At 41.8% G+C, this 23351-nt stretch overlaps 1 protein-coding gene across 1 annotated transcript in view; it reads right to left on the bottom strand.

Moving 5' to 3' along the window:
- Positions 1–6653: 6653 nt before the first annotated feature.
- Positions 6654–23351, bottom strand: part of LOC142107037 (complexin-4-like) — a 260451-nt gene continuing 243753 nt past the window's right edge. The window contains exon 3 of the mRNA XM_075190171.1: positions 6654–6950. Coding sequence (XP_075046272.1) covers positions 6732–6950 — 219 coding nt within the window. The 3' untranslated portion in view covers positions 6654–6731. The remainder of the gene's footprint in view (positions 6951–23351) is intronic.

The raw sequence follows: 23351 nt of genomic DNA, 5'->3' as shown, positions 1-23351 counted from the left end.
AGATATAAAAGAGATGAACAGGAGGAGAACCTTTTACCTGCAAACACTGCTACATGAGGACAACATTCAACAATCAGCCCTGATCTCCGATATCCTTCACCACCTGGATTGTTAACGGACTCTCCCTGCTGAACTGTTTCTCACACTTATTCAGACCTGCTGCAGTATTATGACTTGGTGATTCCTCTTATGCTGCTTGGATTCCCACTTTAATCCACACTGTTGCTCCACTTAACTTGAACTTTGAACTGGCTCCCTCTTGTCCTGCTGACCTGTATATATGTATATGCTCAGTGCATCTTGTATTATGCCTTATATTATGCTATTGCCTTCCAATCATGCCTGATGTCACTATCTCATCTAACTGTTTTTTCGAAACACACCCATCTGGTATCTCTGCTGTCCTTACTGCTGCCTATTTCCTGACTCATACTTTACATATCTTCTTCCTCTTTTCTCTCCTTTCACCTTTGCACTCTTTCATTTTACTCACCTCTTGTACTCTCACCATTTCCTCATTCCACTTGTTAGCCCTTACCATTCTTGATTTCTGAATTCTTTCAACTGTCTATTCCACACCTTCTCTAGCTTTATCATGATTTACTCCTCTTTCACTTCTGTCCTCTCCCTCTATCCCCCGCTTCCCATATCCAGCCTTTCCATATTCTTCCTCCTCCTCACTCTCCCCTATCACTTCCCATCCCCCTCCCTATTTCACTCCTCTCTTCTCGTTTGTGCCTCTGGGCCCCTGATCTAACACAGCTGCCCCCTCTTCCATCCTTTCCTCTCTCCTCCCTTTCCCCACTCACACCATTTCCCTCTTGTCCCCTTTGCTGTTCTTCTCTCAGCGTCAGTCTGCTCTTACCTACCACCTCCCTCTCTTTCCCCCCAGGTAATCTACTCCCTCACGTCACTCCTACCTTCTGCCTCTCCCATTCATAAACCCTCTTATCTGCCCCTTCTCCACTCCTCCCCTACTTCTTGCTCCCCTGCCCCTTGTCTCCTGTCTGCTGACAAATCCCCTCTTATTTCTGCTTCTCGTCCAATGCCAACCCTCTCTTCCTGTCATTCCCCTCGCTCCATATCATACTCACCCTTGCAGACGAGCAACCCAAACCATCTCATCCACATCTCTCCTATCCTCTCTTCCACTATCCTGTGGACTCTGACATGCCAGATCAGTCTGTAACAAATTGACCTTTATCCATGATCTCTTTATCTCTAGATCCCTTAACCTGCTTGCCATCACTGAAAACTGGCTATCCCCTTAGGACCCTACCTCTCCAGCTGCTCTCTCTTTCGGAGGCTTGTCCTTCTCCCACACACCCAGACCTGGGGAACGGCAAGGTGGTGGTGTTGGCATACTTCTCTCCTCCTGCTGTTCTTTTCGGGCTCTTCCCCATGAACCCTCCCTCTCTTTTTTTCCTCCTTTGAGGTACACTCTATCCGCCTATTCCTCCCAGTCCACCTTTACCAGTCCACCTCTACCGTCCTCCTGGTCCTGTCTCCCAATTTCTTGATCACTTTGCCACCTGGCTCCCTCACTTTCTCTCCTCTGACCTTCCCTCCTTCATCTTGGGGGACTTTAATATCCCTATAGACAATCCCTCAGACCCTGCTGCCTCCAAACTTCTCTCCCTTACCTGCTACCTTGGTCTCTCTCAATGGACCTCCCTCCCTCCTACCGCAGTGGCCACTCCCTAGATCTGGTTTTTTTTCATACCTCGGTACTATCTCTGACCTCATTAATTCACCTTTTCCTCTCTCGGACCACAATCTCCTCTCTTTTAGCATCTCTCCACCCCTCTCATCGTTCCTGTCCCCCAAGCTTACTCTCACCAGGCGTAATCTTGACACAGTTGATCCTACCAGTTTCTCCTCCTCCCTGGGCTCGCTCCTCTCCCCATCAACACTCTTTCTTGCCCCGATAAGGCTTTCTCCTTTTACAATCGTACTCTTACCGCTGCACTAGACTCTGTCGCCACGGCTGTCACCGTCAAGCTTCATCGGTCCCCGCCGCAACTGTGGCACACTAAACTTACCCGCTAGCTTCAAAAATGCACCCGCAGTGCAGAACGGCTCTAAAGAATGTCACGCACTCATGCTGACTTCCTCCAATTCAAGTTCATACTTGTCTCTTATAGTTCGGCCCTATCACTCTCTAAACAATCTTTCTTTAAAGCTCTCATTTCTTCCCAATCCTCCAACCCCTGTTGGCTTTTTGCCACCTTCAACTCCCTCCTCTTCCCTCCCCCTCTCCCACCCCCCACCACGCTCTCTTCTGTCGACTTTGCTACCCACTTCACCTTCAAAATTGAGTCTATAGGTCATGACATCTCCCAGCAGTCCCTTCTTACCCCCACCCTCTCCCCCTCCATGCCCACTCTGTCCCCCTTCTCATCCTACTCTGCTGCTGCTATCTCCTTTCTCCCCTCCTGCTAGCTCAACCTCCTTCTCTTCCTTCACTCCGGCATCTGCAGTCCATACCCTTCTCTCTTCCTCTCCCCCCTCCACTTCAGTGTCTGATCCTTTTGAGGTATATTTGGATATTCAAAAATATATTAGAAAGTTGACTATTAAAACATTTTTTATTATGAAAAATGATGAAGGACCTTTTGGATACAGTTGATCTTTCTAAAAATACATCAGAATTCAAAAAGAAACTATCTTCTTTCCCCAAAATATTAATAGTCCCTTTCTGGACACCTTAAATAAACTTGTTACAGATGATATGATGATTATTAAAACACAAAGAAAAAAAAAAGGCAATGTTTCTAATAACATCACTCAGAAAGAAAGATTAGCGCTCAAATCACTTCAGAAAAATTCTGATTTAATTATAAGCTCTGCAGATAAAAGGGGAGCTCTGGTCTGATGGATAAGGATAAATATTGTGCGGAATTAGAGAGATTGTTGAGTGATCAGGATACTTATTGTAAAATGCAACATGACCCCACCTTAGTTATAAGGCAACGTTTTGAAACATTATTAAATACCTTTAAGGAGGCTTTGGATAAAGAGAAATTAGAATTTTTAAGGGTAGATGAACCTACTACTCCATTTATATACATACTCCCTAAAATCCACAAAAATCTGATGGATCCCCCAGGGAGATCCATCATTTCTGGAGTAAATAGTATTTCTTCCAAGCTGTCGGCCGTTATTGATTCCTATCGTCAACCTTTAGTAAAGGATAATCCATCTTACCTGAAAGATACAGGTGATGTACTTAAATTATTGGGTACCTTTACATGGGAGGAGGGTATGTATTTGGTGACAGCTGATGTTGTGTCGCTTTTATACCATTATCTCACACAACAAAGAATTGGAAGCAGTTGAATTCTTTTTAAATAAAACCACTATGGATATAGGTTTGAAAGAGTTTGTTTTGAAGGGTATTGAGTTTATACTTCATAATAATTACTTTTTTTTACAAGGATGAGTACTATATTAAAAAAACGGGAACAGCGATGGGCAACAGATTTTCCCCCAGCTACGCCATTCTTTTTATGGCTCATTGGGAATAACAACATATTTTAAGCAGGCTGGGGTCAAGTCTGGTGTCCTGGAAATGCTACATAGATAATATTCTCTTTGTATGGCGTGGTGATAAATTTTCCCTCAATATTTTTTGTGCTAGTCTGAATATAAATACATGGAATATCAAGTTTGTATTTGAATTAAATCAGACATTGACACATTTTTTTGATTTGGAAATTTATATAAATAACAACACCATTCAGGCAAGAAACTATCGTAAACCTACAGACACTAATTCCTATATCCGGTGTGATAGTCAACATCATATCAATTGGTTAAAAAGCGTTCCCTACAGTCAATTTCTACGACTTAAGAGGAACTGCTCAGAAAATAATTGTTTTGAAATACTATCAGCACAGATGTATGAGGAATTTAAAACTAAAGGTTTTGAGAACTCCTTACTCGGTTCTGCTTTGGAGAAGGCTAGGGCAAAAGACAGACAGGATATGTTGTTGCCTATACAAAAGTCAAAACAAAAGAAAGATATACCTTTGGCTTTTATCACTCGCTTTAGTAAATCTTCTAAGGATTTAGAAAAGATTATAAAGAAATATTGGTACATATTAAGAAAGGATCCTCATTTATCTAATTTCCTTCTGATGAAACCATGTTTTATATACAAACGGGCGATGAATTTAAAAGACAAACTTATGAAGGGACCTATTTCCAGAATTTTTTCAGAGGGTAGAATTACATCAAAAGGTTTTTTATAGATGTGGGAGTTGTGTGATTTGTAAATCTGTACCATATAATCAAAATAGAACCACTGAATTTGTCACTCATGGCCAAACCTTTAAAATAGATCAGGTGAAGTGGACAGCAGACGGACCGTGGACCCTATCTCGTGATTATTCATCATTGACAGAATACTCTAATGGTTAGAAGTTCCGGAACAACAAAATCTTTCCGTGTGATTTTCTCTCAATTATCCACTATGGGTAACCGCATCTCCTGCTGTATTTGAATATTTTTATAATTAAATGTTTTAACATATTACACTAGATCGTCTATTTTCTTTTTTACAATTTTGATCGTTGGTATCCATGATTTATGAGAGGCCTTTGAAGTACTCTGATTGTTGCCTTATGTGAAAAGTGGGCGGATAAGTTCTGGATCTTCATTACAAGTACCTGCTACATGAACACGGGTATATACGAATTGTAAGTTTATGTTTTACTGTGGAGATTAAATATCTTGAAGTTACGAAGTTTTTACATTTCACTACTCCCTTCTTATCCTTCTTGACCTCTTTGCTGCCTTCGATATCATTGACCACACACTCCTTTTGCAAACTCTCAACTCTATAGGCCTATGTAACACTATTGTCTCCTGGTTTTCCTCTTACCTTACCAACCGCTCCTTCTCAGTCTCTACTCATGATTCTACATCACCCCCTCTTCCCCTACCTGTCGGCGTTCCTCAAGGCTTCATTCTTGTCCCCCAGCATTTCTCCCTCTACACCTCCTCCCTTGGTGTCCTCATCCGCTCCTTTTGGCCAGTACCACCTCTATGCTGTTGATACCCAAATTTATCTTTCATCCCCTGACCACTCCCCTTTCCTTCTGTCTCGTGTCTCCTCCTGTCTCTCGGCCATCTCATCTTGGATGTCCCAACGCTTCCTTAAACTCAATATTTCCAAGACTGAGCTTATAGTCTTCCACCCTTCCAGGACTCTCCCACCTCCCCCCTCTCTATTTCTGTTAATAACAATACTCTCATTTCTGTCCCCCAAGTCTGATGCCTTGGGGTCATCCTTGATTCCTCCCTCTCATTCAAGCCTCACATTCTGTCCCTCTCAAAAGCCTGCTACTTCCACCTTTGGAATATATCTAAGATACATCCCTTTCTCACCACGGAAGCTATGAAAACCTTTGTTCACTTGCTTGTTATCTCTCGCCTTGACTACAGTAACCTCCTTCTCTCTGGCCTACCCAATTCTTGCCTTGACCCTCTTAAGTCTATCCTCAATGCTGGTGTCCGTCTAATTTTTCTCTCCTGCCGCTCTGTCTCTGCAGTCTGCCTCCATCAGTCACTACGTTGGCTCCCCATATCCTACAGATTTAAATTTAAACTCCTCACCTTTAAAGCTCTTAGTCAATCTTCCCCTCCCTACATCTCCAATCTCATCAATACCTACACTCCTACCCGCCCCCTCCGCTCTGCCTGTGACCGACGCCTCACTACTTTACTGATCACTTTCTCTCACACTCGTCTTCAGGACTTTGCCCAGGCTGCTCCCCTGCTGTGGAACGATCTTCCACGTTCCATCAGGTTAGCATCTACTCACAAAGGCTTCAAACGTGCCCTTAAAACTCATTTCTTTATTCAAGTCTATCAGTCCTCCTCCTAACTTCCTTGTCCTGGCTCTCTCCCCCAGTTAGTACCACTCTATTTGTGTCTCCCCCTTCCCTTTAGGATGTAAGCTCTCATGAGCAGAGCCCTCTTTCCTTGTGTGCTCCTTCTACTATTCCATCACCCTCTGTACCTCTTGGCCTGTTTCGTTAGCCCTGTTTTCCCTGTCTTTATAAGCTTTGGCCTTCTTCTCATTGATTTCTACCATCCCTTTCTCTATCTGTCCCAGAAATAATCTGATTTGCTTTACCCTGTCACCTGTGTTTGTATATATTTTTGTATCATGTTGTGGCTTGGTTCTCTGTATATGTAATGTGATACGCTGGGGACCCTTTGTGGCGCCCTATAAGTCAAAGATAATAATAATAATAATAATATGTGATTTATTAATTTGCTGTAATCAGTAATTTTGTGGAGCGCCTATTGTGTCCTTATTTGCATAATAAATATATATATAATATATATATATATAAAATTAATTTTTTACATTGTCCATTCTGCACCAGAGGAAGTTATGTTTTTTTTTTTTTAATGTTATACAGATTGTTGATAATCTGCAGGGTAGCTAAAAATATTTTCCATTAACTGTAGTTTAAGACATTAGTAAGTATACCATACTAGCGACATTGCTGCCAAAGCATCAGAGGTTGATGGCATCAAACTTTTGCAACATATTTATATGCAGCATTTATAGTATTATTAATACTTACATTTTTTGGGAACTTAATGGAAACTTACAATCATAACTCGTGCGAATATGGTCAAGATAATTTTATTTCAAGAACACCGAAAATACCATTTCTTTTATCTTGAATGAGCATGCAAAAGATGACTATTTGTCACATGAGCTCACACTTCTCTTCAGCCACTCTCTTGACCTCAGTAAGCGTTCCTTGAGCCCGTGTTTTAAGTACATCAATATCAAACTCTGGCAGCATGGACAGCAGAGAGCCCTGATCTTCTTCCTCCTCTTCATCTTCCTGCACCATCTTAGCCAGATCTTCAGGAAGTTCCACTTCTCCCCCAACCATCTGTAATTGAGCATCATCCTTTTCGCTCTGCAAGACATATATACAATCTGACAGAGTAGAGAAAAACACATAAAACCTGCCCTATTTATACTACTTGTTATGGTTCTTTCCATTCAAGGAGTACTAAAATTAAAAAGTTAGAGCAAGCTGAAATTATTAGTTGACTAGTTGTTAGCTTGGAATGTATTGCATGGTGCAGAGTTCAATATGTGTTAGAGATAACAGAGAAAATTCTATATCAATGGTTCCAAGGGCAGATAGGGTAGATATGTTGGTGACTCAGGCATTTGGATAGGTCAGGTGAACCTGTCATGTAAAATTTTTTTTGCAGGGATACTGGAAACACTATTCAAATGTTTCAAGTGTTCCCATGCAGCAGCCATTTTATTTGAGATTATTATTATTATTATTATTATTATTATTATTATTAACCTGAGGTCCGCAGTGCTGTACAGAGGGCAACAATAAGACAGTACATGGTATAACAGTATAATACAGTAAGCAAATAAAAACTATAACTTTCAACACAACTACTGGGGCACAAGTTGTATATTCAGTGCAGGCTGAAGTCTGTGCCTCTTAGCGTGGGTGCAACTAACAGATTTAGAGCTCCTGAAAGAGGTGCAAAGAAAATGGAAGAGTGGAGTTAATGGGCATAGAGCCCAAGGTGGAGGTGTGCAGTGTAGCTGGTGAGCAAAAGTTATTGGTAATGAGAACAAGAAGGAATAGGTCCCTGTGCACTAGAGCTTACAATCTAAAATGAAAGGGGCAGACAAATGGTTGACATATGGGTTTGAGCCAATGTAAAGGGACCTGAGGTGAAGAGGCAAGAGTGGGAAAGATGGAGGATGAAAGAGGGTGAAGTATACTACTTGGTGAATAGGTTAAGTGGAGCACTGGTAGGCTTTTCTAAATTGGTGGGTTTTCATTGGCTGTTTGAAGTTATAAAGGCTAAGGATAGTCTGATAGAATTAGGGAGATCGTTGCAGTAGTGGGGACAGTATGGGAGTAATCTTGGATAAGGGAGTGACATGTGATTACCAGAGGGGAGGAAAGGTTATGGTCATTGACAACCCAGAGAGGGTGGGAAGGAGTATATATGGAGATGAGGTTGAAGATGTAGGGAGCAGTGGAGAGGGCCTTGTATGTGAGGATGAGGAGTTTGAAGAGATATCTTTAGGGGAAGGGGAGCTAGTGTAAGGTCAGGAGGAGAAGGTTGCAGGAGTAGAGATGAAAAATGTTCAGTGAGTGGATAAGCATTTTGGTTGCATCCTGGTAGAGGAAGGGTCTGATATAGGGGAGCCCAGAGAGTCACGCCGGCCGCGGGCACCGCCGCGACTGCTAACAGTACTTCCCCCTTGAGGAGGGGTCAAGGAACCCCGACATCCAGGCTTTGTGGGAAATTTTTTAAAGAATTCCTTCTTGAGTCGTTCATGGAGACGCTTTTGTGGTATCCAACATCGCTCTTCTGGGCCGCAACCCTTCCAGTGCACTAAGAACTGGACCAGACCTTGCACTTTTCTTGAGTCCAGGATTCTCTCCACTCATGGTCACCTTTCACAAGCAGAGGCTGAGGTCTATTTGCAAAGTAAAGATGGAACTTGCTGGGAGGAACCGTCTTTTTCAGGAGGAAACAGTGAAAGGTACTAGAAATCTTTAAAGATGGATGGTGGAAGTTGGAGTCTGAACGCCACCGGATTGATTTTTTCCACGATAGAGAACGGTGCGATAAACCGAGGTCCTAGTTTCTTACAGGGTTGCTTCAACCTGATGTTTCGAGTGGAGAGCCAGACTCGATCACCCACTTTTAATAGACAAGGACCACGGTGACGATCAGCGAGGACTTTGGACCTGTAAGAGGCTTGTCATAGAGCAGAGTGTACTTTTTTCCAGATGGACTTTACCCGAGATGTAAAGGCAAAAGTCCCGGTAACATGGTCAGAGGAGAGGGAATTCGCCTTTGTATGAACCCCATAGTTACATAAGAAAGGGGATGTACCAGTTGCAGAATGGCAAGAGTTGTTATATGCAAATTGCGCCCAAGGCAAAAGAGAAAACCAGTTGTCATGAAACTTTGATACATAAATGCGTAAAAATTGCTCAAGAGTTTGGTTAGTTCTCTCCGTCTGACCATTCGACTGAGGGTGATAAGCAGACGACAGGCTGACTTTGATTCCAACTGAATTGCAAAATAACCTCCAAAACTGCGCAAATAACTGGGACCCTCGATCTGAAACAATGTCATCTGGGAGGCCGTGGAGACGGAAGATATGTGAAATGAATAATGTGGCCAAGAGTTTTGCATCCGGCAATTTGGGTAATGGAACATCTAGCACATTCTGGGCAAGCACGGACATTTTTCTAGTCTGATGGTCTCTCTGAGAGAGGACGGCCCCTCCACCAACATCTGAGGCGTCAACCTCTACAATGAATGGGAGTTCCGGATCTGGGTTTCTAAGAACTGGTGCTGACATGAATGCGGCCTTGAGGGCTGAAAAACTCGCCAACGCTTCTGGAGACCATTCAGCTGGGTTGGCTTCTTTTCGGGTGAGAGCAGTGAAAGGAGCCACCAAGGAGGAAAATGAAGCTATGAATCTTCGATAATAATTAGCGAAGCCAAGGAATCTTTGGACCGCCTTCAGGTTAGTAGGGATTGTATTGCCTGAACCTTAGCGGGATCCATCGCGAATCCTGATGAAGAGATGATATACCTCAGAAAGGCCACAGTGGACACCTCAAACTCACATTTCTCTCGTTTTGCGTAGAGATGATGTTCACATAACTTCAGTAGGACCTCACGAACATGCTGACGGTGCTGAGACATGGATTGTGAGTAAATTAGGATGTCATTCAGATAGACAACCACTGATTTTTCAAGGAATTCCCGCAACACATCGTTGATTAAGTCCTGGGAAAACTGCTGGAGCGTTGCATAAACGAATGGCATAACAAGATATTCGTAGTGTCCTGACTGGGTGTTGAAGGCTGTTTTCCACTCATTCACTTTTTTGATTCGGATGAGATTGAGGTCAATCTTTGAGAAGATGGTGACTGCCTTAAGCTGATCGAACAAGACAGAGATCAAAGGCAGAGGGTACGTGTTCTTAACAGTGATGTTATTCAGACCACGATAAACAATGCAAGGCCTAAGGCTACCATATTTTTTAGATACGAAGAAGCAACCAGCTCCTAAAGGAGACATAGAAGGGCGAATAAATCCTTTTTGCAAGTTTTCCTCCACGGCCTGGGTCTCAGGGATAGATAGAGAATAGAGGCGCCCCTTGGGCAACTTGGATCCTGGTACTAGATCTATTGCACAATCATAATCCCGATGTGGCAGAAGTGAGTCAGCATTCTTCTTGCACAATACATCACTGAACTCCTGATAGGGTGCAGGTAGTAACTCAGGACTAGGCTGGAGTACTCTAAGAGGTAGAGACAGACAAGCAACGGAACATTCTGGGCTCCAACGGATGATCTCCCCTCTTTTCCAATCAATAAGGGGATTATGGCTGCAAAGCCAAGGATACCCCAGAATCAATGGAGCATAGGGACAGGTAATTAGGTAGAAGGAGAGTTCCTCCGCATGGAGGGCTCCTACAGACAACCGAACCATTGGAGTCTTCGCGAGAATTCTACCCCCAGGCAACGGGTTACCATCCAAACCACAAGTGGTAATGCTTGAACCTAACTTGATATCCGGAATGTCAAGCATCCGAGCCAAGTGAATATCCAGGAAGTTACCTCCTGCACCACTATCGAGGAAAGCTGTCACATCTGCGAATTTGTCACGAAAGGCTAGACGTCCAGGAACCAACAAAGAGTTTTCTGAAGAGATAATTTGTAGGCCTAAGCGCACCTCCTCGCCAGCGCTTAGGCGTTTCCCGACTTGCAGGGAGCGTACGAGGTGGCCAGGTTGGCCACAATATAAACAAAGACCTAGTGAGCATTTTCTGGAGCGTTCCTCCGGAGGCAGGCGATAAGCACCCAGCTGCATGGGTTCAGGGGAATCTGGCAAAATAGCAGTAGAACTGGGTGGTGAGCCAGGAGGTATTGATGACTCCCGCTCAGCCTTCCTCTCTCTAATTCGAGGGTCAATTTTAATGACAAGCTGCATTAAATCTTCAAGCGAGGCGGGTACCGGATACTGAACTAAGGAGTCCTTAATTTGCTAAGTAAGGCCCAACCGGAATTGACTCCAATTGACTCCACAGTGCCGGATCATTCCAGGCACTATCCGTTGACCAATGCAGGAATTCCGCACAATATTCCTCAGCGGAACGACGTCCTTGCCTTAATGCCCGGAGATGAAACTCAGCTGAGACCACCCAGTCTGGGTCATCATATAGCAACTCCAGGGCCTGGAAAAAAGGCATCCATGGTCTGTAAGGCAGGACTGGTTGACGGAAGGGAGAAGGCCCAAGACTGAGGGCCGCCCTGGAGTAGAGAGATAACGATCCCTACTCTCTGCTGTTCGGAACCAGAGGAGCGTGTTTTCAGGCGGAAGTATAACCTGCAACTCTCTTTAAAGTTGTGGAAAGCAGACCTGCTTCCTGAGAACCGGTCAGACAAATTCAATTTTGTTTCTGGCGTGACGCCAGCGGAGGCTTGCTGAGGCTGCAGATTTCTGGAAGCCTCTTCTTGAACTGCCAAGCGCTGGGATAGGCCCTGTACTACTTGAGAAATCGCCTGGATCTGGTTAGCCAGGACCTGGGTTGGAGACAGATTCGAGTCGCTGTTGTCCATGGCAATATCACTCCAATCTTCACTGGCCAGTTATAATGTTAGGAACCCCTCCAGCCAGTAGATCAAAACCCGGAGTCTGCTCTGAAAGTCTGGTGTTCACTGGAGCTCCAAGTGGCGGGGACAGACTTGGCCGCAGACAAACAGAGGGTCATGAGATGTGCACTGGCTGGGGAGAACCCAGTGATAGAGTGTAGGAGCAAACAACAGAGTGAATCCAAGCAAGGGTCGAGGGCCGGCAGCAGACAGTGAATCCAGTAAACAAGACGAGGTCAGAGGTCACAGGCAAAACAGCATCGTAAGAGTCCAGGCAATAGGTCAGGGTCAGAAGCACATGTTCAGAATCCAGGAACAGGCAAGGGTCATACAGGGGTAATTATTCTGAGGTTGAAACACCAACACAGGAACAAGGTAGCAGGCAGCAGAACTGAAAACAGGACGCTATAACCGGCAGTGAGGGTCAGTCCTCACTGCCTTAAATAGTACAAGAGACCAATCAGAATCAAGCCCACAAGTAACCCCAGGAGTAGCCTAATTAATGCTCGTACCGGTTGCCAATAGTAAAAGCAGAGCTCAGCTGCATAAAACTCATCCCAACCTAAAGTGTCTCCCATAATACCTGAAAGTCCTGATTGGCTCTCCCCCTAACTTCTCCTGTGCGAGCGCGCCCGCCTATTGACCAGCTGGTGGGGCGCGGCAACAGAGAGCCCAGAGCGTCCCATTTGTTGCCCAGGCAACCGGGGTGCAGAAACCGGAAGTGACGTTGCGGTTATCATAGCAACGGCCGGGATGCCAGCAGGGGAGCCCAGAGAGTTGCGGTGGCCGCGGGCACCGCTGCGACTGCTAACAGAGCAAAGGAGAGGGAGGAGTCAAGAATAGCACCCAGGCAGTGAAATTGGGGAACAGACAAAATAGTGGTGTTGTCAACCGTGATAGAGAGATCGGGAGGGAAGGAGACTCTTGATGGAGAGAAGACAATGAGTTCAGTTTTGGCCATGTTAAGTTTGAGAAAGTGTAAGGACATCCAGGAGGAAATGGTGGAGAGGCAACTGGACACCCAAGAGAAGAAGGAAAGGGAGAGATCAAGAGAAGAGAGGTAGAGTTGAGTGTCGTCGACATAGAGATGGTACTGGAGGTCGAAAGAACTGACAAGTTCACCCAGAGAGGATGTGTTCAGAACAGAACAGGACAGGACAGAATCCTGTCGGACTCTTATGGGAAGAATGTATTGTTGGGGAACAGAGGTAGAAACAGAAAAAAAGCGGTTGGTGAGGTAGAAGGTGAACCACAAAAGGACGGTGTCAAAAAGACCAATGGTGTGAAGGATGTGGAGTAGGAGAGGGTGATCCATGGTTGCAAAGGCTACAGAGTGGTGGAGGATAAGCAGGAAAAGTGGTTTCTGGATTTGGCCAAAAGAAGATAATTGGTGACTTTGGTCAAGGCAGTTTCCGTGGAGTGGCCAGGTTGGAGAAGATCAAGGAGGGACTTGTCAGAGAGGTAGCTGCTAACATGGTTGTAAACAATCTGCTCAAATATTTTAGAAGCAAAAGGGAGAAAAGAAATTGGACAGTATATAGAGAGTAAGTTAGGTCAAGATTGGGTTTTTTAACAATGGGTGAGACAAGAGCATGTTTAAAGAATGAGTGGAAGATTCCAGTGGAGAAGGGCAGACTGAAGAGGTGAGCAAGGTGGAAGTAGGCATTGAGGGAGAGGGAGTAAATAAGATGAGAGGGGGTGGGATCCAGGGGGCAGGTTGAGGGTGGAGAGGATAATATAAGAGAATGGACTTCGTTACCTTTAGTGGGGCAGAAGGCGCACAAGAGGTGGTAGCTGGAGGGAGAGGAGGGTGGAGTTTTAGTGATGGCAGAAGAGTGATGGGAGGAAGTGATTTTGTGTCTGATAGCTTCAATTTTGGAAGAGAAAAGGAGACAAAGTCAGTGGCAGTAAGGAAGGAGGGACAAAAGGTAGCGAGCATTGGAGGACTGTAAATAGACTTGAAGAATTGTTTAGTGAGTTAGAGAGCGGAACTGTAAAATGAGAGGATGAAATTGAAATAATGGAAGTCTGCCAAGGAATGAGATTTCCTCCAGTGGAACGTGTGCATTTTTTAAGGAACTGGGTGTGTGTGGAGTGCCAAGGTTGGTTTTTAGAGCAGCAACAGTGGACAGAAGAGGCAGCAGGGTCTAGAGGGGTGGTTGTAGAAGGAGGTTGTCTGGGTGGGGCAGGCCAGGATGGACAGAGGGGAGAGGAACTTTTGAAGCGAATAGATGAAAATAGCATGTTCAAGAGCATCAAGATTGTGCGGTGTGGTGAGGGCTGCAGGAGATGAGAAAATAGAGTGAAAGAGAAGAGTGGTCAGAGAGTGGGAAGGGAGAGTTAGAGAAGTCAGAAAGAGCACATTGATGTTAGAAGTCAAGTTCAAGGGAGTGATCAAGACAGTGGGTGGAGAAAGAGGCCAAAGGAGGAAGAAAGGGCAAGAAGTTTGATAAACGCTGGGTTTGTGGGGCTGTCAATGGGGTTGGCAAAGTCACATAGGATGATGGAATGGAGGTCTGATTAGAGGTAGTAGGGAAGTCGGACAGCAAAATTATCAAATTGGGAAGTGAGACCAGGGAGTTTGTAGATGACTGAGACATGGAGATGGATGCGGTAAAAGAGACGGATAGTGAGGACTTCAGAGGAGGAGAATGAAAGGGAGGGCTCAGGGGAGATAACACGAAAGGTGCAATCGGGAATAGAAGGCTGTCCACCCCACTGCCTCGGCGGTCGTCAGTTCAGAGAGGCCCCCACAGGAGAGGCCCCCATAGGAGAGCAGCGTGGAAGCGGTGTCAGCGGAAGAAAGTCAGGTTTCTGTGATGGCGAGAAGGTTACCAGAAATAAAAGATTACATTTGACACACTTAATTCAGCAAAATGGATCCTGTAAATGAGGCATAATTTTCAAATTCAGTTTTACTGAATAATTTTGTGAACCAATTTTGGGAGATGGTTAGCTTGATCACCGCAGGTGCAGCCACTACCAAGCAGAATGGTCAATCTTTATCTAAATAAATTATTACTTTAACTTTTGCTGTGTCAAGATCCAAATCCTAGCTATCAAGATTCCCAGAGCCAGCAATCACTTTGCTTGTCACTTAGGGATAAATTTATCAAGTTGATGGTTTGAAAAATTGGAGATGCTGCCTATAGCAACCAATCGGACTGTAGTTATCCTTTATTTAGTGAGAGAGAGAGATAAATAGAGAGAGAGAGAGAAAGAGAACAAACCATGCCAAAAACTGAGGAACATTTAAACCCTTGTTTAACACTGCACAAAGCAATTTAACACAGATTTCACCTTTTGTTTGAGAACTTTGAGATAAAGCGAGTGAATGAGGGTTAGGAATTGTATTAAAAAATATTTTTCAACCTGAAAGAGCAACTTGAATGAGCAGGTGGCATTTCAGTCCAGAACTTCAATTTCTCAAATATTAAAATAGTTATACAGCAATGAAGAAGTCATCATTAAGTTCAGTGCTGACAGCAAACAATGTTTGAATAACAGATATTTAGCCTTTACGCTTTTCTTTTTCCCTCTTCAAAGCACACTGCTGTTCAAAACGTAATTTAATTCAGTGTGGGGAGATAGTAAAATGGTGGCCGAAGTCTACAGATGCAGACAGAGCGAGCCTAATTCATGTATGAATGTAAGTCGGTTTGTGTAGCGTATTTTCAATGAATTTGCTCTGCGCAAGCTAATGAATGCATTTGTAGGCAATTCATGGCTGAACGCAAACGGCCCATACAACTGCCTACGATGTGAAGGGCAGAACGGGGAAGAGGCATATGAATATCAACAATGTACAGTAAGGGCGTTACCATGCAGATGCACTCAATTCAAATCCTGTTGTTTACATAAGCACATTTCTTTTTAGGTGTATGCTTTGCGCCCCAGGGTAGATGTAACTGAAGGATGATAGTAATGACCAGGGCCGGACTGGGACTAAAAATCAGCCCTGGCATTTAAAGCACACAGGCCCACCTGCTGTGGGCTCCATGCACTATATTGTTGCAGCCTGAAGTGGCGCTGCTGGTGCAGTCCAACATGAAGCATCAGCACAAACTTGTGTATCACACTTTGTCTTCTGCCCACCCTGATCAATTCCCTTGTTGTGCAAATCACCTGGAGCACTGTAAAAATGCACCAAACCATAATCTTTTAAAATATATAGTTAAAATACAATGTATAATGTTTCCATGCTACTTCCCCCTGAACCATATAAGACAGTAATTGTTTTGAGACGTAATGGCCACAGCATAAAACATAAGTATTTTAAATAACGTATTTTAAATAACATAAGTATTTTAAATAACGTAAGTATTTTAAATAACAAGTAAAACATGTAAAACATAAATATTGCACAGAACTGCATGAAACTAGCGATTTACTACAATGTAAACAAACCAAAAGTCAGCAGATCCTCCATCATGACCCCTTCCACCAGGTACAAGAGGCTCTGCTACTTAACTTCCCACATCCTTTATGACTGCTGTCACCTTTGCTGTAACTTTTATTCGGTATATTTAACAGACTGAAATTACCTTCAAGTCTTAAAATAATACAAAGAGATTTTTGGGGAAATCACAAGTTAAGAATAAGCTTAAGCAATATCTAAAGGATACAACATTGTATTGAATTATATAGCAGTATAGTTATTGCTTCTGATCTCTCCATTATTGGCAAGGAGTGATATAAATGTTGTATCCTTTACATATAACTGAAGATTATTTTTAACCTTGTGATTTCCCCCCATATAAAAGCTAACCCCTAAAATCCCTGCAAAAACTCTGCATGGCGAGCTTTTAAGGAATGAGTTGACCTCGCAGGACTTCACTCCTTTCTGCAACTCTGTCGATTATGTCTTCCACATCAAGACTCATGAGAATGTCTTTTTCTGTAGTCATCAGCATGAAAGAATCCAAATGGTCCTGGGATACAGTATTCCTCAGTCTATTCTTGATAAACCTCAAGGTGGAGAAGCTTCTCTCACAAGCAACTTGTGTGAATGACAGAGTCAGTATGTATTTGTAGGCCAGACCAATCACATTATAGGCATCTGCTAATAAATTGTATCACCGTAGAATTTTATAGCAACAAATGGCATAGTTCTTACATGTCGCACATGGCTTATTCACCAGCTCCATTTCTATGTCACCACCTTGTTCACTCTGGTCTTCTGCAGGGATTTCTGTTGCCACTCTAATATTATATTCTTCTAGCGCTGATGTCTTTAATTTTTCCCAGTGCAAAGCTAGATTAGTTAATTCACAGCGCAAATTTTCAGCTGTGGCGTTTTCATCAAATTTGATCAAGACTTTACTTAAGTCTTCCATTGCTGTGTTCTGAAGTCCTTGTTCTATTATGATGGAAAAGTTCCTAGGGTCCAGGCAAGCATAATCAGCGTGCAGTGATCCACTGGCGAGAAAATGTTGATTTATGCTCTCAGTGATTATGTCAAGGATCACATTGTGTACTTGGATTTTATATGCTGTAATAGCATCACATATAACTTCGTCTTGAGCAGACTCACCAGGCATGGTTTTTTTCTTCTTTAACCTTTTTTGAGGTAGGGTGGTCTGTACTTCAAGGTCACAGTCTTCAAGATCTTGCAGCTTGTCATTTGCCCACATTACAAAATTATCTGCAGTGTTCTTAACCACATCAAAATCTCTTACAAGTTTTCTGAGATTTTCCTGTGTCCCAGACACCATGTTATGAGCTTTTAATATGTCCAAACCATTTGTTTGTAGATATTTTGACAATGGTGTTGTCAATTCAAATATACAAAGTAAAATTTGAGCTGTGAGAATGGTCTTGTATTTAAGAAGAGATTCCACATATGTTTCTGCTTTTAGGCGCACTTTGGCAAAGATTAAAGACCACCCAAGATCTAGAGCTAATGTGACAACAAGGTCAATGTACAAAGCAGAATCAGGTTGTGAAAATGAGCCAAATACTTTTCTAAGTGCTGCATCTTTAGACCACCAGCGAGTTTCACCAATCACAGAGATTCTTCGATGATGAGGGTCCTGACTGACACTTAGCCATGTATTCATGCGTTGAAAAGAGTCCCGAATAAATACTGCAACATCATTAATTAAAGCAAATAACGATGCACTTTCAACAACTCCTATTGTGGTATCTGCCAGTACTAAATTCAGTACATGCGCATAACACCAGACATGAACTTGGTGAGGTGATTCAGTTGACAACCATGTAGAGAAGCCTTTATATTGTCATTGCATGTTTGCTGCGCCATCAGTAGAACTGCCAGTGCAATTTTTTATGTTTATTTTGCATTTCTGTAGAACTTGCTTTACCAAGTTAAGAAAGTATTCTCCAGATGAAGATTCACAATCTACAACTGCAAGGAGCTTCTCATGAATTTGATCTGTTACAAAATGAACAATTACTAAACATTGTTCTTTTGATGTGATATCTTGAGTGGTGTCAATTTGTACTGAGAACATCCCAGCTTCTCTAACATCACTTGCCACGGTCTCTTGAATAAGCTGTCGTATAGTTTCTATAACTTTGTTAAGACTTGCTGAGCAATAAAACAAACTCTAAAAAATTGCCGTGATCGACAGAAATGTCCTCTAAAGTGTATGCAGCCTCAAATTTGTTTCCCCTATAGCTAAGTCCGCGTTTGCCAATCACTTTTATAATGTCTATCACACGCTCCAATATCTGACGTCTTTTTTTGACTTGTTCTCTGTGTACAGACATTTCATTGCAAAGCAGTAAGTTATTGATATCTGCACTGCTGGCATTCAAAAAGTAAGCTTCAGCGCAGGATCTGTGCATTACACTTTTTTTGTGTTCTTCAATTCTTTGATGAATATGTCTCCTGTCTGTCATTCCTTCAATGAATGGATTTGTTACAGAAGTCTTTGAAAATGCAAGACAGACAGAGCAAAATAAAGCGCTTTGGTCTTCAAAGTAGGTCAGCCACTTGCTGATTGATCCATATTTGCGAAGGACAGCTTTCTTTATGATATGATCACTTATGTTTTGTTTTGGGTGATAACTAAAAAATAAAGCTAGTTGACTTGTTTTCGGCCGCACAAAGTAATTGAATGGAGACTGTGACTCTAAACCTTGTGTACATGGAGAGCTACTGGTTTCAATTACATTTTGCCTTTCTTCACCCTGTTGTTCTGGCAAGGATTCCTTCATAACAACGCTGACATCTTGTGCGGGTACTAGATCATACGCTATTTGGTGCTCACACACAGAAATAACTGACTGTTCCTTCTGTTGACTGGTGCTTGGGGATTTTGGAATACATAACTGTGTTTCACTTTCTTGATCAATTTGCATTTCTGAAACATTTTCTTCCGTGGATGTTTTCCCCGGAATAGTGTGACCTTGTTGATGACGACTGAACATATCAGTTATTTTAACACATTTTTCCGCATCAGCTTCAAGATTCTTCTTTTTCTTCTCCCTGATTTTTTCTGCTCCACCTTTTCTTTTTTGTTTGGAGTCCATCTTTTCTTCCAACAGGGTACAAAAACCTTTCAAGGGAGATATTTAGGGGTTTATTATTATCCAGGATTAATTAACCAATGAATTGAGTAAATTGGGACATTTTAGTATAGATATATATCTCGCCTGAAAAAGAAGCAAAGGGCACTAATTCTGTTCAAAGTCTCTTCTATTTTTGCTGCACTTTCAGTCCAATGCCTCCCCTCAATGCTCTGCAGTGCCTTCTGACAGGTATATTCACTGCTGGCTGTCACTCGGGTAACGGTGTCCCACCTCCTCGTTGACTGAGCAGTTCCCAGCCTCCGCAGATGGGTTGATTTTGGGAATTCCTTCATGAAAACAGGTTAGGTGCATCAGCGAGTCTACTTTTGTACCAATATGTTAAAATTAGATTACATTTTGTGGGATAACATTTCAATAAAATAAAGTCATAGAGAAGGTGCAATTAAAGGGACATTTTCAACTTTCAGTGAGGGCACTACGTCTACTGGGACATGTCCTGCACATTCCAGTTGCATTTTTGTCCAAAAAGTGCATTTCTATGTGAAATGTACTCAAAGCTTAAAAAGACACAAACGTGACACGTATAATAAAGATGTCCCCTAGCTACGGTAAATAAAGCAGTAAGGAGGAAAAATGGGCAAGCATATATGAGTGACTTTGACAAGGGCCAAAATGAAAAAGATAGAGTATGCAATTAACTATAAACTTAGAATGCTCTTCATTCTGGTCAAGACATTGCAAATACATGAGAGCTCATTTATGGAATTTTTGACCACAACATAGAAAATAGGTTCGTTGTAACCAGAGAACCATGAATCAGACAGAAGCGTCAATTTAAGAATAAACATTTCAATCTCTGTGTACCAACATCTATCAGTTTTATTTATTTATCAGACAAAGTACACAAAACTTGCCATAATGAGCATGATGCAGAGCTGCTGTATGTGCTCCCCAAATCACAAGTGCAAAATACAAAGTAAAAACACATAATTCACAACCATATACAGGGGGCAACTATCTAATCATGTGTGTCAGCCTGAACAGCAACATATGCATCTGGTTTACACCATGAACAGAACACAGACCTTTACAGGCCACTTGCAACCATATTTTAATTCACTTATATTAATATAATGCATTGCATATAAAATGCTTACTTTTTTTTTTTATTATTAAAAGCCCTCACAACTCCCTATCTTGTGTCCCAAACAATAAAAGCATGCTATATGTTTAAGCAATAAATAAATCACAATTCACTGTCATCATTGTATTTGCAAACAGCCAATCACATAATTCTGGGGACAATAATCATCAAGAATTTACACCTGTCCCTGACTACCTGCAAATAATACAGATTTCTCATCTTTTCATAGCGGTTCAACTTATTTAAAAAATATTTTGACATCAACTTTAGCCAATCAAATTGACTGATAACTGAAGACTTTAAGTTATATAAGTTATATAATATATAAATATGTATCCAAATAATGACCCAGCAACTGAATTTCTAAGGATATTTCCCATTCCCTATATTAAATACGCAGAACAAAAAAGCTGAAGCAAGCACCGCTCAAGAGAATAAACATCCCAAAAAAATATCTAATTAAAAAATCGACATAGTTAAAAATGTATACTATAATAAAAAAAAAATATAAACAGATAGCAGATTTCCTACTCTGGGATAGGTAAAAAACATTAATTTCATGTCAGTAAATTTAATGAAACAAATATTAATGATTATAACTGTGGTCACATGAACAGTATTTGTGAGTTTTGCCACGCTAAGCACTTTGTGGCTGAGCAGCCATCTGACAAACTATTCATTCAATGCTGCCACAAGAGTAAAGTCAAATCCGGTGCAATAAGGTCTGCCCCTGTTATATGATCTTACTCTTATTTTTTTACGTCATGTTTACGGACTTTTAACTACTGTACCTATATTTCCTAAAGGAATGACATCAAAGATAAAAATAAAAGCGAAACAACAAGCGCTGGGACAACCTATACTAATATTGATTAATCCCTCTACATAGGGTATCAAAGATAAAAACACCCTTTGTAATTACTTAAAACAGCATTTTATCAAGTTTCTCATTTTGCAAGTGAATAAGAAAGGAAAGGAAAGAAAACTCTAGTGCTGGACTTATTATCTCAAAACTTAAACAAACAAGCAAAATAATATATATACATATATATAAATATATATATATATATATATATATATATATATACATATATATATATATATATATATATATATTGTGGCAAGAGCCCGCTACTGGTGAAGCACACGCGAACAACTTCTTCCTTTTTATGGTTCTTTATTGTCAGGATGGTAATAATATTTTGATACCGTATACTATACGCTTACTATACATAGTCCAGCTCTCTGTCCAGATCAGCCAGCTAGCCCAGCGTTGATCTCCCTGAACAATGAAACAAGCAGGGTTTTATACCTGACACTCCTCCCTCAGGCCTAGCTTGATGGACAGGTGACACACCCACGTTCTCTTTAAAAGGAAATGCCCATGCCTTGCTCTGTTTAGACTATCAGACCCACCCTGTCTGTTTGCTGAGAGGAAGCAGCTTTTAAATCATGTAAGTAAACCAATTTTAAACTACACATATGTTTTTACCTGGTTTAATCTCCACCTAGGTACATAACTGTGCCAATGTTTCACTCTACTTCCCTGCTTTATCTGCATATTGCCAGCTAAATGCCTCCTTTTGTTACAATATATATATATACATATAACATACAAGTTAACCCGTGCATGATACTCATGCATTCTAGTCAAATATACTTAAGGTCTTAAAAAGGTTCTTGTCATGCATTTGGGCCTAGCCCAGGCCTCCTCAGGGGAAGAGCGTTACTTCCCGACGCAAGCGCCCTTTTTAATGTGTGTTCATGAGGTAAAATTACCTCACGAAAATGAGTTTGACCCCTCAACTCGTAAATTTAGCCTTTACTACCCCTCCCACGGGGGGAAGGGGGGATTATGGAAGTTAACTGACTTCACTATTCTAATTTTTTTGTCAATTAGTGTCAGTATACCAAATTTCAGGTCAATTGGATGAGCCCTATCTGAGAAAATAGTTTTTCCACACACACACACACACACACACACACACACTAACACACGCCGCTAGGCTTTTACTTTTATATATTGGATAATGCTCAGAATTTAGTAGGTCAGTGTAGTATTTAACTCCACCCAGCAGGTGGCGCTGCAGCTTGAGCACTCTGTCACCCAGTAGTTTTTTCCCACACACAGACTAACACAAGCCGCTAGGCTTTTATATTATAGATATACACACATATACATATATACACATACATATATACACACATATACATATATATACATATATATATATATATATATATATATATATATATACACATATATATATATATATATATTATAACAAAAGGAGGCATTTAGCTGGCAATATGCAGGGAAATAGAGTAAAACATTTGTGCAGTAACGCACCTAGATTCAATGTAAAGACTTATGTATGAAAAGCAATAGTTTAAGTTTGGTTAACTTACATGATTTGAAATCCTTCCTCTCTGCAAACAGACAGGGCGTTTCTTTTTAAAGAGAAGGTGGGTGTGTCACCTGTCCATCAAGCTAAGGCTGGGGGAGGAGTATCAGGTATAAAAGTTTGTTTGTATAACTTGTTCAGGAAGACCAACGCTGGGGTAGCTGGCTGGTCCTGAGAGAGAGCTGGTCTATGTATAGCTAGCGTTTAGGGTCTCCAAGTATTGCTGTGAAATCTGTACAGTGTCAAAACATTTACCATCCTGACAATAAAACTACATAAAAAGGAAGAAGTTGTTCGCGTGTGCTTCTGCAGTAGCGGGCTCTTGCCACAATATACACACACACACACACACACACACATATATATATATATATATATATATATATATATATATATATATATGTATACACAAATATATATATTGTCGAAGTCAGCAAATTGGATAAAGTCATTTCAATTAAAATCGAGCAAACTTGGTTGTCTTTGTTTGAAAAGATGCGTACGGCACGCTACGGCGTGAAAGGGCACGCTACGGCGTGGAAGGGCGTATGCAGCTGCAACACGTGGCAACAACAGTATTTAGTCTTTTACATACATTCGCAC

This window comes from Mixophyes fleayi, chromosome 1 (assembly GCF_038048845.1).
Source record: "Mixophyes fleayi isolate aMixFle1 chromosome 1, aMixFle1.hap1, whole genome shotgun sequence".
Taxonomy (NCBI): Eukaryota; Metazoa; Chordata; class Amphibia; order Anura; family Limnodynastidae; genus Mixophyes; species Mixophyes fleayi.
The sequence above is the reverse complement of the archived record's forward strand: the minus strand, read 5'-3'. Positions and strand labels throughout refer to the sequence as shown.